At 42.3% G+C, this 14,990-nt stretch overlaps 1 protein-coding gene across 1 annotated transcript; it reads right to left on the bottom strand.

Annotated features, from left to right (window-relative positions):
- Window positions 1-31: 31 nt before the first annotated feature.
- Window positions 32-12,553, bottom strand: LOC134295230 (transforming acidic coiled-coil-containing protein 3-like). Its single transcript, XM_062967091.1, has 3 exons — window positions 12,347-12,553; window positions 3,037-3,199; window positions 32-462 (listed from the first exon to the last, which is right to left on the bottom strand). Exons 1-3 carry the CDS (start codon window positions 12,367-12,369, stop codon window positions 322-324), a joined length of 327 nt encoding a protein of 108 aa, XP_062823161.1. The 5' UTR covers window positions 12,370-12,553; the 3' UTR covers window positions 32-321.
- Window positions 12,554-14,990: the final 2,437 nt, after the last annotated feature.

The raw sequence follows: 14,990 nt of genomic DNA, 5'->3' as shown, positions 1-14,990 counted from the left end.
AACACAACAATGCCTGTTTGTCTCCAAGCTGGCAAAAACATGTGGATGACTACGTTCTTGTTACATGAATGCAATTGTCCTTACTGCGTTTTAAATCAGGAGTAGTTACAGTTTCGCAATCATTCTCAGTGAAAAGAATTTTTTGGCAAATATCACTGCTTCTACTCATATGCTTGAAGTCCAGAAAAAAACAGCTTCCTAAAACCCATATTCTCTTCCAACAACCTGAAGACAGCTGTATGACAGCCCAACACTTCCTGGGATATCATTGACTATATTACAATCTATTTTGAATCTACCTACATAAAATCACAGTTTTACTCACTCAACACTGACTGGAGGCAAGAGAAGATCTTTTGGAATGCAGTCATCTACTAATGGAGAAGTTTCAGGTTTCTTCCTTACATCTGGACTCAGGAATTTGCGAGTCTGAGGATCCCGGATAGGAGTTTGAAAAGTTACCTTAGGAGAGAAAATTTATCAGAGATCTGCAGAGCCAAAATGCATACACACAACACATACCTAGACATTGATTGGGTACTTATGCCCTGCTTTCTACAGCTTAAAAAGGAGTCACTTGAAGCAATGTATGAAAAACAAACAAACATCAATATATATTAATAATTAAAAGCAGAAATAAAACCTACATAATTGAAGAATTGAATAATTATACAGTGTTTTACTCAGGAAAAGAAAATCTAAGACAAAATGTGGTGACATTCATAGAAAGATGAAGCCAATGTAGTTCAAGGATGTAATGCAGTTTGACTTAATCATATTAATGACTTTAGGGAAAACACATCGAGATAACTATAATTCAACTTTATGATCTAAACACAGTGGCAAAAGAAGAATCTGAAAGATTTTATGCTGGAGTAAGGTGGGAAACTGAATATACATAAAAGAAGATGTTAATCAGTGATGATTAGAATGCAAAAATAGGAAATAGAGCAGAATGAAAGATTACAGAAAATGTCGGTCTAGAATTAAGAAATGAAACAGGAGAATGACTGATTGAATTTTGTGAAGCCAATAGTGTGTTCTTTGCAAACACATTCTTCAAGCAACCCAAACAACAGCTGTATGCCTAGACATCATCTCATGGCCAATATAAAAATCAAATAGACTTCGTAATTAGAAACAGAAGATTGAGAAGTTCTATTCTCTATGTGAAGTCAAGGCCAGGAGGAAATTGTGCTGAAATACAACCTGAAGAATATCCCTGTAGAATTTCAAGATGTGAAAAATGGATTTGTTATTATAAAAACTAAGTGAACGGGAACTAGAATTCTGAACTGAAGTCAGAAACACTGTCAGGGAGGAATGCAAAAAGACACTATCTGTAGCCCAAAAGAAAGAAAAGCCTCAATGGATGAGTGATGAAATTCTTTAAGCAGTTAAAGACAGACAAGAAGCACGAATTCAATTATTTCTCTGCCTGAATGAGAACTAATTAATGCAAAGAAATAAAAGTGATGACAAAAAGGAAGACTTATTCTCAAAGATCTAAAAAACAAAAAAACAAATGGAATTTTAAATCATGAGTGGAAATGCTCTACAACTAGCAGAAGAACACATTATGTTGATAAATAAAAATAAAAATATGATGGAAACAATACATTGAAGAATTCTATGAAAGAGACCACTTTGTTTCAGGAAAAACCTTATAAAGATGAACATACATCAGAAAGTGATGTGGAAGCTGCATTCAGACCACTTAGAAGAAATAAATCACCAGAAGCAGATCGCTTACCAATAGAGCTGCTTCAGACTACAAATGCTGAATCTGTTCTAATTCTAACTAAAATCTGTCAATACAGAAAACAAAAAAATCCCATAAATTGGAAACACTCGGTATATATTCCCATCCCCATGAAAGGATTATTATTATTATTCATTTATTTTATCCCACTTTTCTCTCATGGGTGGGATTCCAAGTGGTGTACAATGATTAAATTACATAACATAAAAATACAACAAAACAAAAACATCATATAGGCAAACTAAACAGAAATACACACTACATAAGCCAAAAATTTGACAAATTCATAAATTAAAACATTATACCATTAAAACCATTCAAAATTCCATGTGTCACAAGATTTGGTTTCCTTGATGTGTAATTTATAAGCAAACAATGTCATTGAATTTCTAATTTCTATAAATGGCTGTGAAAGCTGGACAATGAAGCCCCATGTTTGAAACGTGGGGCTGGAGAAGAATTCTACAGATAATGTGGACTACTGAAAAGACCACTCAGTGGGTACTGGAGCAAATCATGCCTTAACTTTCCCTAGAATACTGCTTTACTTTGGCCATATAATAAAAATGACTCAATGGAAAAGACAATAATGCCTGATAAGGTAGTAGGAAGGGTGAGATACAGATACAGCATTACAGATAGATACAGTCAACCACAGATGCTGCAAAATATGAGGCAGGACTGCTGCTGATAGAATACTAGAAAGTCTCTCATTGATGGGTTTGCCATAAGTTGAATTCAACTTGACAGCTGTTAACAAGAAGCGGGAAGAATCAAAATTAAAACTAATAAATCACTGATGTAAAGAAAAGACACACGGTATAAGCGCCTGTCAGAACATTAAAGACATAGGAGTTAGATACCTTCCAGGGTATTCTGTATTTTAGCTGTCACATATCTCCTTTCCACCTGAACATCAGGAAGAATCTCCTTTCCACCTGAACATCAGGAAGAACTTCCTCACTGTGAGAGCTGTTCGACAGTGGAACTCTCTCCCCGGGGCCGTGGTGGAGGCTCCTTCCTTGGAGGCTTTTAAGCAGAGGCTGGATGGCCATCTGTCGGGGGTGCTTTGAATGCGATTTCCTGCTTCTTAGCAGGGGGTTGGACTAGATGGCCCATGTGGTCTCTTCCAACTCTACTATTCTATGATTCTATGATTCTAGAAGCCTCCTCTCATCCCCACCACTGAAACATTGTTAAATATTTTGATACTAAATACTTACAGATACTAAAACTGTTGGTCTAGAAAAGAGTGATATTAAATATTATCATACCTTCATAAACTTCTTTATTTTTTTTGGTGGAACATTTTCTTTCTGTGATGGACGAAGAATGGAAGGCCTGCCTGTGAGCTCTGGAGATGTGACGAGTATGGCACAGTTTTCAGCACCTATGTCATCACTAATATTTTCTCCCTTCAAGATTTGCAGACTCATTCTATAAATGGGAAAATAAAACAAACATTTATGTAACAGTGTTGCTTTTGGAGTGTATGCATAAGGAGATCTTGTGCTTAGTATGTCGCTTTTTCCCCAAGACCGGGACTCAAAGTGGCTTCCAAACATGATTTTTAGAATAATTTCAGAATAAATTGAAAATATATAATGTTAAAAAGAGAAGCAAAATGTACTCAATAAAAATGCTCCTTGCTTTATACATTGAACGCTTATTTAAATAAAAATGTCTTTGTCTACAAAATGCAAAGAAAGAAGGGCCTCGCATTCTATTGAAGGGCATTCTTGAGGGTGAGAGAAGCTGCTGAGACGTCTATCTCTTTGCTATGTTCTCTCCAAGCAAGCCTGTAAAGGTAGTGGGGAAGAGAGAAAGTCTTCACCTGAAGATCCTAAGTGTCCTGGCAGGTATAGATAAGGAGACAGGGTCTTTCAGATAGTCTGGAGAGTCATATGGCCTATGTCCATCCTGGCATTTTTCACTTCTTCTCATCATCCCCAACCATTGGTGACAATATTAGAGGTTACAGTCCACTTGGTGCCTCAGGGTCCTACTTCTGCTTTTAAAGCAAATGGATACTTGTAACAGGTTTCTAAAACGTGGAGTTATCATTTAATTTTAAAAGTTTTGTTCAGGTTCTTTCCTATGAATAGGTTGCTGTTTTACATTTTTCTTGGACTCATGGGGAACTCCTGGTCTGTAAACCACCAGTTCCTTTCAAAAGTCCGCACACAAAACTCCACATCTTTTTTCAGGGAATAGTATATCTCTCTGATTGCAAAAAGCAGCACATCATTCTGTTTTCAGGAGTCTAGGACTTGGGATGCTCCTGGAAACACAATGGAGGGGAATTGCTACAGTAGAGTCTCGCTTATCCAACGTTCTGTATTATCTAATGAAGTCTGCCTCCCACCCGGATCCACAGCTGTTTCTCTATACAGCTACGCACAGCGTGTCAACATGCCCAACAACAACACAAGTGCAGCCACACTCCCAAACAAGTGGCAGACTTGTTGTAAAACATGATATTTTGGTGCTTAATTTGTAAAATCATAAAGTAATTTGACGTTTAATAGGCTTTTCCTTAATCCCTCCTTATTATCCAACATTTTTGCTTATCCAATGTTCTCCTGGCCCATTTATGTTGGATAAGTGAGACTCTACTGTACTTGTTATCTTACTGAGCTGGCAGCTAAGAACTGACTCCCCCCAATTTTGCTTCTTTGGCAAGCAATAAAACAAAGAAGCTAGTAGCAACACTAGATATCTTTTTCCCAGAGGTAAGCACTAAGTGGCGAACCTCAGAAAGCCTTCTGATGGTTTTGCTATAAAGGTTGCTTGAAATAAGAAAACCATTGTGGAAGCCCTGCCATCGGAAGGAAAAATACTAGGATTGACAGTAACAAGAAGTAGCTTTTCCAAAACAGTAATTCATAGTGCATTTTGAATTCAGGGTGGGCAACAGTGAACATGGTTACATTTGGCCTGCGTGGGCTGAAAATGCAACCTTGAAATGAAGTGAAATTATTTTTAAATCTCCCAATTTCTACTAGGTTTTAGGTGTCAGAAAGTGTTGTTCTGAAGGAACTGCTCCCAGGAACATATGGGGCCATTATAAAATTTGGGGATCCGCAGTCTGAGAATCAGGTCCAAAAAGAGGGATTAGGGCTCTTAGAGAGGACAGAGCTTAATTTGATTCAGACAGCCATTTTCTTTTGCATTTGAATCTTGTTCAGTTTAGCTTCTACTGATGTCATAAAGGCCATATTACTGAATATCAAAACTGTCGGGGTTCTTTCTATTTCTGTATTCCAGCAACAAGGATTATGTATGTTTTGCTAAGCACAGAAATAGGAATATAGTTTCAGAAAGGGAGGATTTTAATTGTTTTAGGTTGCATAGAACTTTTGGAATGACAAAGATAAACAATCACAATATCTGGTGGATCTTAATTTGAATGCCTGAAACCTCTTGGCTACATACTGTGTTAAGACTAAAATTATTACAATTTCAAATCTTCATCAGCTAGATTTTCCATTCACAAATCTACTTTTTAAAGAAATCTTGTTTGAAGAGTCCAGCTAAACTTTCATGAAGAGTCTAGCACACTATCATGATTATTTTTATGTGTATGGAATCTGAGACTTCTAAATGAGAAACATGTACTTTGTCACCAAGATGTATGGGCCTAAAATCTAAGTGACGGTGCAATTTCAACTTTGGATATTGGGTACATAAAGAAAATGACACCAATTAAATACAGTGTTTGATCGACTTAGAATATTTAATATAAAAACATCCTCTGCATTCTTTATTTTATTGCTTAGAAGATCCAGGGAGCTAGCAGTCATGATGAAATTCTATACAAAGTAGCAATTGCTTTTACTTGTGATAACTGTGTTCCCAGAAGATAAGGGATTTTTTTATCATGTCAGAAGCGAATTGAGTCAAGTCGCTTCTGGTGTGAGAGAATTGGCCGTCTACAGAGACAATGACCAGGGGATGCCCAGATGTGTTACCACCCTGCTGGGAGGCTTCTCTCATGTCCCCAAGATAAGGGACAAAACTCTTGCAGACCAGTTTTGCTCCTCCAACTAAGTCCAGAAAAAGAATGATTTTACAGTGTCTCCATGTTAAGAAACAAGCCCTAGAAGACCAGTCAGCAATACAGCCAAAAAGACAAATGCCCCAGAAAAAGGAAAAATTATAACACAATAAAAGAAAATATACACTACATTAAACAAGATCAAAAGAACAATAAAACCATGGGCGGGCCACATGAACACTAGATTAAAACTCGAGGTGAGAAAGGAAGTAGGAGTAAAAACCACAGAGGACAGAGTCATAAAGTGGCGGTGCGATATGGAGGACAAATATTGAAGGAGAGCAGCAAAAGGGATGTATGTAGTGATTACTCTCCAAAGGCACAACGGAAGAGCCATGTTTTCAGGTCTTTCTTAGAGGCTGCTAGTGTGGGGGCTTGCCTAATCTCACCGGGCAATGAGTTACACAATCGGGGGGCCACAGCAGGGGGGGGGGTGATTGACCTGGGAATCTGGGAGTTGTAGTTCACCTTTATCCAGCAGAGAAGGCCCTCTCCCTTGTTCCCACAAGGCAGGCCTGAGATATTGGCAGTGGTGACAGGAGAGCCTCCCCCTGACGATCGAAGGGATCGGGCAGGTTTATGATAGGAGATATGGTCACGAAGGTAGGTGGGTCCCAAACCGTTTAGGGCAGGGGTCCCCAAACTAAGGCCCGGGGGCCGGATGCGGCCCATCGAAGCCATTTATCCGGCCCCTACGGCACAAGGGCAGAAGGGGGTTGGGCTAAATGACCCAAGAGGTCTCTTCTTCTCTTACAACCTATTATTATTATTATTATTATTAGAAACACAACAAGATGAGTCCACAGCAGACACTCTGCTGGCTGTTGAATTGGATCACACGGCGGACACTTCCCAAGTGTCTAGGACTGTGTGATGTATCGGCGAATAATGCGCGCAGATCCCAGTAAGGTGTCCTTCTGCAGCTGGCAGATGGTAATTTTGTCAGCGCCGATTGTGTTTAAGTGCAGGCCAAGGCATTTAGGCACTGCACCCAGTGTGCCGATCACCACTGGGACCACCTTGACTGGCTTGTGCCAGAGTCTTTGTAATTCGATCTTTAAATCCTCATATCATGTCAGCTTTTCCAGTTGTTTCTCCTTAATCCTGCTGTCACCTGGGATTGCAACATCGACAATCTATACTTTGTTTTTTAACACGACTGTGAGGTCAGGAGTATTGTGTTCCAAAACCCTGCATTATTATTATTATTATTATTATTAACATTGAGGCTGGGTGACCATCTGTCAGGGATGCTTTGCTTGTGCTTTTGGTGCACAGAGGCAGAAGGGGGTTGGACTCAATGGCCCAAAGGGTCTCTGCCAACCCTCTTTTTATTATTGTTGTTGTTGTTATTATTATTATTGCTCGGTGGCCAACCATAGTCCAGCCCTCCAACGATCCGAAGGATTGTGAACTGGCCCCCTGTTTAAAAAGTTTGGGGACCCCTGGTTTAGGGCTTTATAGGTGATGGTCTGCACCTTGAATTGGGACCGGAAAATAAACGGCAGCCAATGGAGCTCCTTGAACAAGGGAGTGGATCTCACCCTCAACACCTCTGAGGATGCCTGCCATAGATGTGGGCAAAATGTCAGGAGAATACTTCTGGAACATGGCCTTACTGCCCAGAAAACACACAACAGCCCTCTGATCCTGGCCATGAAAGCCGTCAACACCACTAGGTAAGTCAATGTTTGTTCCTGGGTTATAAATGTCATTTCCCAATTGGTTCTGTCATACAAACATGGAAAAATTTATTAAACTGCAAAAACTTTGTTTTTGCAGGACATCTGCAGCATATTTTGCTATAAGTTTTAATGAATATTTGATAGAATCTCAATGAATTCCAGGGCCGGTTTGACCTATGAGGCCCGTAAAGCCGTGGCCTCGGGCGCAGCCGCTAGGGGGCGCTGTCGACGCCGTGGGAGGCGGGGCCAGGGTTGGCCCCGCTTCCCGCGCTACACACCCTCGCCCGTTTGCTGTTATTGGAAACGGCCGGGGCCTGGGCGGGCGGTGAAGATCTCGAGGTGCCGCCGGGAGATGAAGCTGGAGTGGCCCATGCTCACGTCCACCGAGCCCTGCCAGGAGTTACGGCCGATGGTCACCGAGCGCTTCTTCATGAGGTATTCGAACTCGCGGCCTTCCAGCTGGGCCACTGCCGCCGCTGCTGCCGCCCCTGCCGCCATCTTGGCCGAGACAGGGCACGAGAGCCTGCCTGCCAGCCAGCCAGTCAGCGCGCGCACGCAGCCCCCCTCCTCCTCCTCCAAACCCGAGCGCGTGCGCGGCCCCTCTCCTCCTCCCCTCGCGCACCAGCCCCCGACACCGACAGGCACAGGCAGCGGCCGCCCTGCAGCCTATGCTCACGCAGATCCTCCCCCTTCACCCTCCGTTAGACGGGCGGCAGGCTCGGCCAACGAGAGCGCTGCACGCCTTTGGAGCTGCTCCCGGTTCGCCAATCACGAGCAGAGCCGGGACCAGCCAGGGAGAGGGGCGGGGGGGGGGGGGGTAGGAAGCAAGGTAGAGTACACTGCGCCAGAGGCAGCCAGGCAGCCTGGGCGGTGGAAAAACGTGGTCTGGCGTTCTGAAATTATTCGGAGAGGGTCCTGCTTGCCGAGAGTCCCAACTCGTTGGAAGTAGCCTTCAAGAAGAGTTGGAAGTACATGAGGCGAGGAAATTGTTTCCATGCTTGCGCACACATTTCTATATTTTATTATCACACAAGCATGTGGATACTGAGTTGCTGTGTTTTTTCCTGTCTGTATGACTATGTTCTTGAAGCATTCTCTCCTGACGTTTCGCCTGCATTTCTGGCAGACATCCTCAGAGTTTGTGAGGTCTGCTGGAAACTAGGCAAGTAGGTTTATATATATGTAGAATGTTCTGGGTGGGGGAATAAAGAGGTTTGTGCATAGTGATTCTATCCTCAGAAGTTGTGAGGTCAGGAGGAAATGTTTTCATGTTTCATGTTTTCCTCCTTTCTGCTGAAATTGTCCAAATGCTTGTGGATATCAATCGCTTCTCTGTGTAGACTGACACTGTGGTTGTTAAGAGTGGTCCAGCATTTCTGTGGGGAATTCCAGACTCAGAAACATTCAGGGCTAGCTAATACCTCCCAACAAAGGATTCCCATATGCAGGAAACAGCCAGGCATGAAGCTGCCAGGCTATTCAGTGCTAATCAAGGTTTATTTATTTATTTTGTGTCAAAAGAATTGCATGATAAATAAGTTTAAAAGTGATAAAATAAAGGAATCACAAACTAATCAAGGTGGCCAATTGCAACATTCACACTTGCCACAGGCAGACAAGAGTTTTCTCCCACCCTGGATATTATTATATAAACCCACTTGCCTAGTTTCTAACAGACCTCACAACCTCTGAGGATGCTTGCCATAGATGTGGGTGAAACGTCAGGAGAGAATGCTTCTGGAAGATGGCCATACAGCCCGGAAAACTCACAGCAACCCAGTGATTCCAGCCATTAAAGCCTTCAACAACAGCATGTAGACAGTTTCGACAGAAAGGAGGAAACCATGAAATTGAACAAAATCTGACTACCAGTATTTTTAAAAATAAAATCAGGCCAGTACATAAGGAACAACACTCTGAAAACAGAGAAATTCCAGACATGAATCAATCAGGGCCAGCTAACACCTCTCAACAAAGGATTTACCCTGGCAGGACACAGCCAGGCTTTGAAGCTGCAAGGCTACTCAATGCTAATCAAGGTGATCAATAGCAACATTCACACCTGCCTCAGACAGACAAGAGTTTTTTCTGCCACCCTGGACATTCCACAGCTATATAAACCCCACTTGCCTAGTTTCCAACAGACCTCACAGCCTCTGAGAATGCCTGACATTTATGTGGGTGAAACGTCAGGAGAGAATGCTTCTGGAACATGGCCATACAGCCAGGAAAACACACAGCAACCCAGTTATTCTGGCCATGAAAGCCTTTGACAACATACCTTTATTTCGTTTACAGTGAGGAAGCATCAGAAACAATTAAGGATTATTTGTGACTTAGAGTGCATCTTCTACACTGTAGAAGTAATACAGTTTGACACCGTTTTAACTACCATGGCTCAATGGTATAGAATCATGGGAGTTGTGATTTTACAAAGTAGCTTTCTCTGCAAAGAATGCTGGTTCCTTTTGTTGCCCAAACTACACTTCCCATAACATTGAGCTATGGCAGTTAAAGTACTGTAGTACCAGACCATTCATTCTGTGGTGTAGATCTTCCATAAGTCTACAAAGATGACTACAGTATTGTCACCCACATTTCCCAATGTACTGTAGCTCCCTGGCACAGCACCCACTTTGCATACGAAAAAGTTCCAGGTGCAAACATATCTTATGTTGCCAGAAGAGTGAATACCATCTTCTGAGTCTTCCCTGGCAAATTGAAAAACAGAGTCTTGTACAATATATCTGTGATTTATTTCAGACATGCTTGCTTAACACTTCTGTATACCCTTTTTCAGGTATAAACAGAATCCCAAAGCCATTTACAGAAATTTTAAGGATAGCATTTAAATTCAATCAGTAATGGAAAGGCTAGCAACAATAAAATGCAAATTCATATTGTAAGTACAATAATCATATGTACTAAAAGCATTCTTTATAGTGAGCAACTGTGGCCCTGTTTGTTGCGTTGTCTCCAAGCCATTTCCAACTTATGGCAAACCCTAAGGCCAATGTATCACTGAGGCTGAGAAAGTGTGACTCACCTAATGTCACCCAGTGGGCTTCCATGGATCAGCAGGAACTGAATCTGCTGTTCAGCAGGAACAACTCTAGAGTTGTTGTCCAGTGCACAAATCACTAAAGTACACTGGCTGTTGTGGCTCCCTTAATTGCTCAGTGTTGACTGTATTGTCCAGGACTGGTTTAGGAAATGGGCCAAAACATGTGGAGGGACACCAGAGCTCCTCATCTGAAGCCTAGGTAAATAGCAGGGGGGGAAATCAACTGGCTAATGTTCCAGAGACAAGGGGCCACAGTGGCTAAAACCCTGTCATCAGTCATGGCATACCTATCCAAATGCAGCAAAGGGATCTACAAAAAGACCTTTGATGTAGGTCCTAACAGTAAACAAATGTATGTGGTGGGTGGTCTGGTTTTGAAGTTATTTAAGGAAAATTGGCTTGCATCACCACTCCTATGGAGCCGCAGTGGCGCAATGGGTTAAATCCTTGTGCTGGCTGAACTGCTGACCTAAAGGGTTAGTTTCTATCTGTCAGCCCTAGCATGCAGGGACATAAGAGAAGCCTCCCAGCAGAATGGTATCACATCCAGGCGTCCCCTGGGCAATGCCCTTGCAGGCAGCCGATTCTCTCACACCAGAAGCAACTTGTAGTATGTTAGCTTCTGGCACAATAAAAAAAACACTATGGATTTCTGTCTATCCATAGATAGACATCTGTGGTGCAGTCTTATGTGTGTTTACTTCGCAATAAGTCCTATAGAATTACAGTATGTCTGCTCTCAAGTGTATATGCATAGACAGACGGTTTCAAGGTTTCAAAATACTGGGGCTGAATTGAGTGCTGGTACAACTTTTTCAAAACAGGTAGATTGTGTTTCTTTCATCAGATCCCAATAAGTAACCAAGTTTCTGGAATATGTAATACTGTATATATCTAAAATTCTATTAATATATATTACTAGCTTTGCCTGGCCACGCGTTGCTGTGCCTTATGGGAATCCTTTGTTGGCCAGGTGGAATAGCAGTGAATAGCCTTGCAGTCTCAAAGCCTGGCCATTTTCTGGAGTAGCTGGAGCTTTTTGTTGTATGAACGTAGAGGCATGGATGAGGGGTTGTGCTGCCAAGTTTAGTGTTTCTAGGATGTGTAGTTTTGTTGTTTTGTCCTAGGCCGAAATTTAATTACTCTTTTATATATATAGATGAAAGTGGAATTTTAATTATAATTAATAACACTTTTTATGTTTACATGTGACATTTGAATTTTAGGAAATATCTTTCCTGTTTGTGTATCGTAATACATAAATACTGTATCTTCCCTCTCATTAAATGCTTTACTTTCCTTAGAGAAATAGTAAACGAACTCACAATTTTCTTACAGTAGCGTGTATACATAGGAACAAAACGTCAAACATAAAACAACAATTATTATCATTATTGTTATTATTATGTTTCTTTGCTTTTAAGACATGCTTTCCTCCCATACAAACTAAAAATGGGGTGTGTCTAAAAATGGGGTGCCAGCTAGACCAGGGCGCACTGGGCGGGAGGCGGGGCACCGTCAGGGCGGTGCCCCGCCTCCCGCCCAGCGTGCCCTGGCCCCGCCTCCCACGCAGCTCAAACATATCTGCTTACAGGGTTGTTGTATGTCTTTCGGGCTGTGTGGCCATGTTCCAGAAGCATTCTCTATGGATGCCTGCCATAGATGTGGGCGAAACGTCAGGAGAGAATGCTTCTGGAACATGGCCACACAGCCCGAAAGACATACAACAACCCTGTGATCCCGGCCATGAAAGCCTTCGACAACACATATCTGCTTACCTTTCTCTCACCGGCCTCGGCATCTGAAAACTCGTCGCCTCAGAGAGGAAAAAAAACCCAACACCACTTCCGCCGCCAAAACTCAAAGTGAAGGACAACGACGTGCGCCAGGCTTTTCAAAAGCGTTTCCTGATGGGTCCACCAATCACAACGCGCGGCGGGATTAGGAGGCGAGGCGTTCTCGTCGAAGATAGCTGGAGTGACGGGGAGAGGGAGTGGCAGAGCGCTGATTGGTCTATCCGGAGAAGGCCAAAACACAGCACGCGCAGGGTTTAAGGCCCGCCCCTTTATCTGTTTGCATCTCCTCCAATTCCCAGGATTCCTGGCCATTGAACAAGCTAGCTAAGGCTTCTGGGAGTTGGAGGCCCAAAGAGCTAGCGGGCCGCCGTTTGAATTACAGTTTGTGCCCAGACTGATTTTTAGTCTCATTTCTGGTGTGTGATTTAAATTAATAATCAACCATTTCTGTTATTTCCCCCAAAACACAGACTGTGACATACAAATACAGTAACCAACTCGATTGTCATGATTTTGTGGGGCTTTTTTTCTTTTTTAAAAAAGAAAAAAGTAAAAATTTCTTTTTTAAGATAAAAAAAATATTTGCGTGAGATAGTGCTTGCAGTTCTGGAGGGACCCCTATTTTTTTGCATTTCATAGACTTAGCATGGGGATTTGGTTAACCAGTTAAAATTCATGAGTAAACCAGATTTTTTTTAACCCCCGTAGAGGCCTGCCTCCAGGTGTTTTGGAGGGCTGAAGTTTGCCCATGCCTGATTTAACCTCTAGTTCACTAGCAAAACTACATTACTGTGTTGCAAAACAAGACATGTCACAGACTTGAAATGTTTGGAAAACTGAGTAAACTGCACTTTCCTTCATGATGAGGGGTGGGCTAGATGGCCTTTGTGGCCCCTTCTGGCTCTTCAGATTCTGTGTTTCCTTTTGTGCAAAGGACCCATTTTATGCAGGTTGATGTCATAATTCCCATTGCAGAGCATACCGAATACTGAAATTGAAATAGCACTCCGCCAACAGTAGTTTCTGTTGGCTCAGAAATCCCACTGGTTTTGTGAAACTTAACTGCAGGCAGGTATACATTGCAATGATGTCTTTCCAAAAGCCACAGAAATACGCTGCAACTATGAGAATCATAGGGACCCAAAGGATAAATTGTAGCTTGTCTGCTGTGTATTGGCAGAATCTGGTCCATTTGGGAAAATGGAAACAATGGCTTGTTGTGGAAACAAGGACTAGTGATGAAGCTTCAGCTGAGACAGTTTTCCCCCATGATAACTTTCAGGAGTGAATTTCCCTTCTGAGGAGTAGATTTCTCTCACTCTCTGTTTTTCACCTATGAGTCATTTATAAGTCGGATGTTTTAACTGCCTGTATACGAATTAGCACTTCCCAAGCAACCTGTTGTAGGGACCAACAATGCTATTATTTAGTGAGCCAGGGTAAATGCAGTGTGTCCATTTGTACCCACTGACTATAATGGTTTGTTTCTTACATGTAGGCTTGCTAATTACTGACACTTGATATAGAATACACAGCATTGACCACTAATTTGAGTAGCCCTGAAATAGAATACATGCCTTTTACCTCTCATGTTTCATAATCTAGCACATTTATGGGCCAGCATATTCATGTTTCAATGGAGAGTATTCTTATTTAAATAATTGTAACAAAGAAAAAATAAAGGTTGCTTAAGAAAACAGTAAAATGTTTATTTTGCAAAAAAGCAGAATTTGCATAGTGGTATGACTTCGTCTGCAAATGGGATATAACTTTTAGTAAGCCCCATTGAATACAGCAGAGTTACTTCTGAGGAATCACGTATTGCAGTGGTTCTCAACCTGGGATCTCCAAATGTTTTTGGCCTTCAACTCCCAGAAATCCTAACAGCTTGTAAACTGGCTGGGATTTCTGGGAGATGTAGGCCAAAAACATCTGGGGACCCCAGGTTGAGAACTATTTATTTATTTATTTATTTATTTACAACATTTATATCCCGCCCTTCTCACCCGAAGGGACTCAGGGCGGCGTACAAATTGGCAACAATTCAATGCCTGCACATAATTAAAACAGCAATGAAAATCCAATAAAACAATTAAACAATAGAAAAATATAAAACATATGATTAAAATCCATTCCTCCAAAATCCTCGTGCTGTAGCCGTAAATCAGTCCAGGGTCGTCTTTTATCATTTAATCTTTGAAAGCCTGGGCACATAGCCATGTTTTCAGGGCTTTTCTAAAACTCAGAAGGGTTGGGGCGTGCCGTATTTCTCTGGGGAGGGTGTTCCACAGCCGGGGAGCCACCACCGAGAAGGCCCTGTCCCTCGTCCCCACCAGCCGTGCCTGTGAGGCAGGCGGGACCGAGAGCAGGGCCTCTCCAGATGACCTTAGGGATCTTCCTGGCTTATAGGAGGAGATACGTTCGGACAAGTAGATTGGGCCAGAACCGTTTAGGGCTTTATAGGTCAAGACCAGCACTTTGAATTGGGCTCGGTAGCATATCGGCAGCCAGTGGAGCTGGCTTAACAAGGGGGTGGTATGCTCCCTGTAAGCTGCCCCAGTTATTAATCTGGCTGCCGCCCGTTGTACTAGTTGGAGCTTCCGGGCCGTCTTCAAAGGCAACCCCA

Source organism: Anolis carolinensis, unplaced genomic scaffold, assembly GCF_035594765.1.
Source record: "Anolis carolinensis isolate JA03-04 unplaced genomic scaffold, rAnoCar3.1.pri scaffold_111, whole genome shotgun sequence".
NCBI lineage: Eukaryota > Metazoa > Chordata > Lepidosauria > Squamata > Dactyloidae > Anolis > Anolis carolinensis.
Note: the sequence above shows the minus strand (reverse complement) of the source record. Positions and strands in the feature narration are given on the sequence as shown.

What these genes read in the sequence shown, in the direction of transcription:
- LOC134295230 (XM_062967091.1), bottom strand. Translation starts at nt 12,369, where the DNA reads ATGCCGAGGCCGGTGAGAGAAAG. An exon ending in CCGAGGCCGGTGAGAGAAAG is followed by an intron (nt 3,200 to 12,346) that starts GTAAGCAGATAT and finishes TCCCATTTATAG; the next exon opens with AATGAGTCTGCAAATCTTGA. An exon ending in AAATAAAGAAGTTTATGAAG is followed by an intron (nt 463 to 3,036) that starts GTATGATAATAT and finishes TTCTCTCCTAAG; the next exon opens with GTAACTTTTCAAACTCCTAT.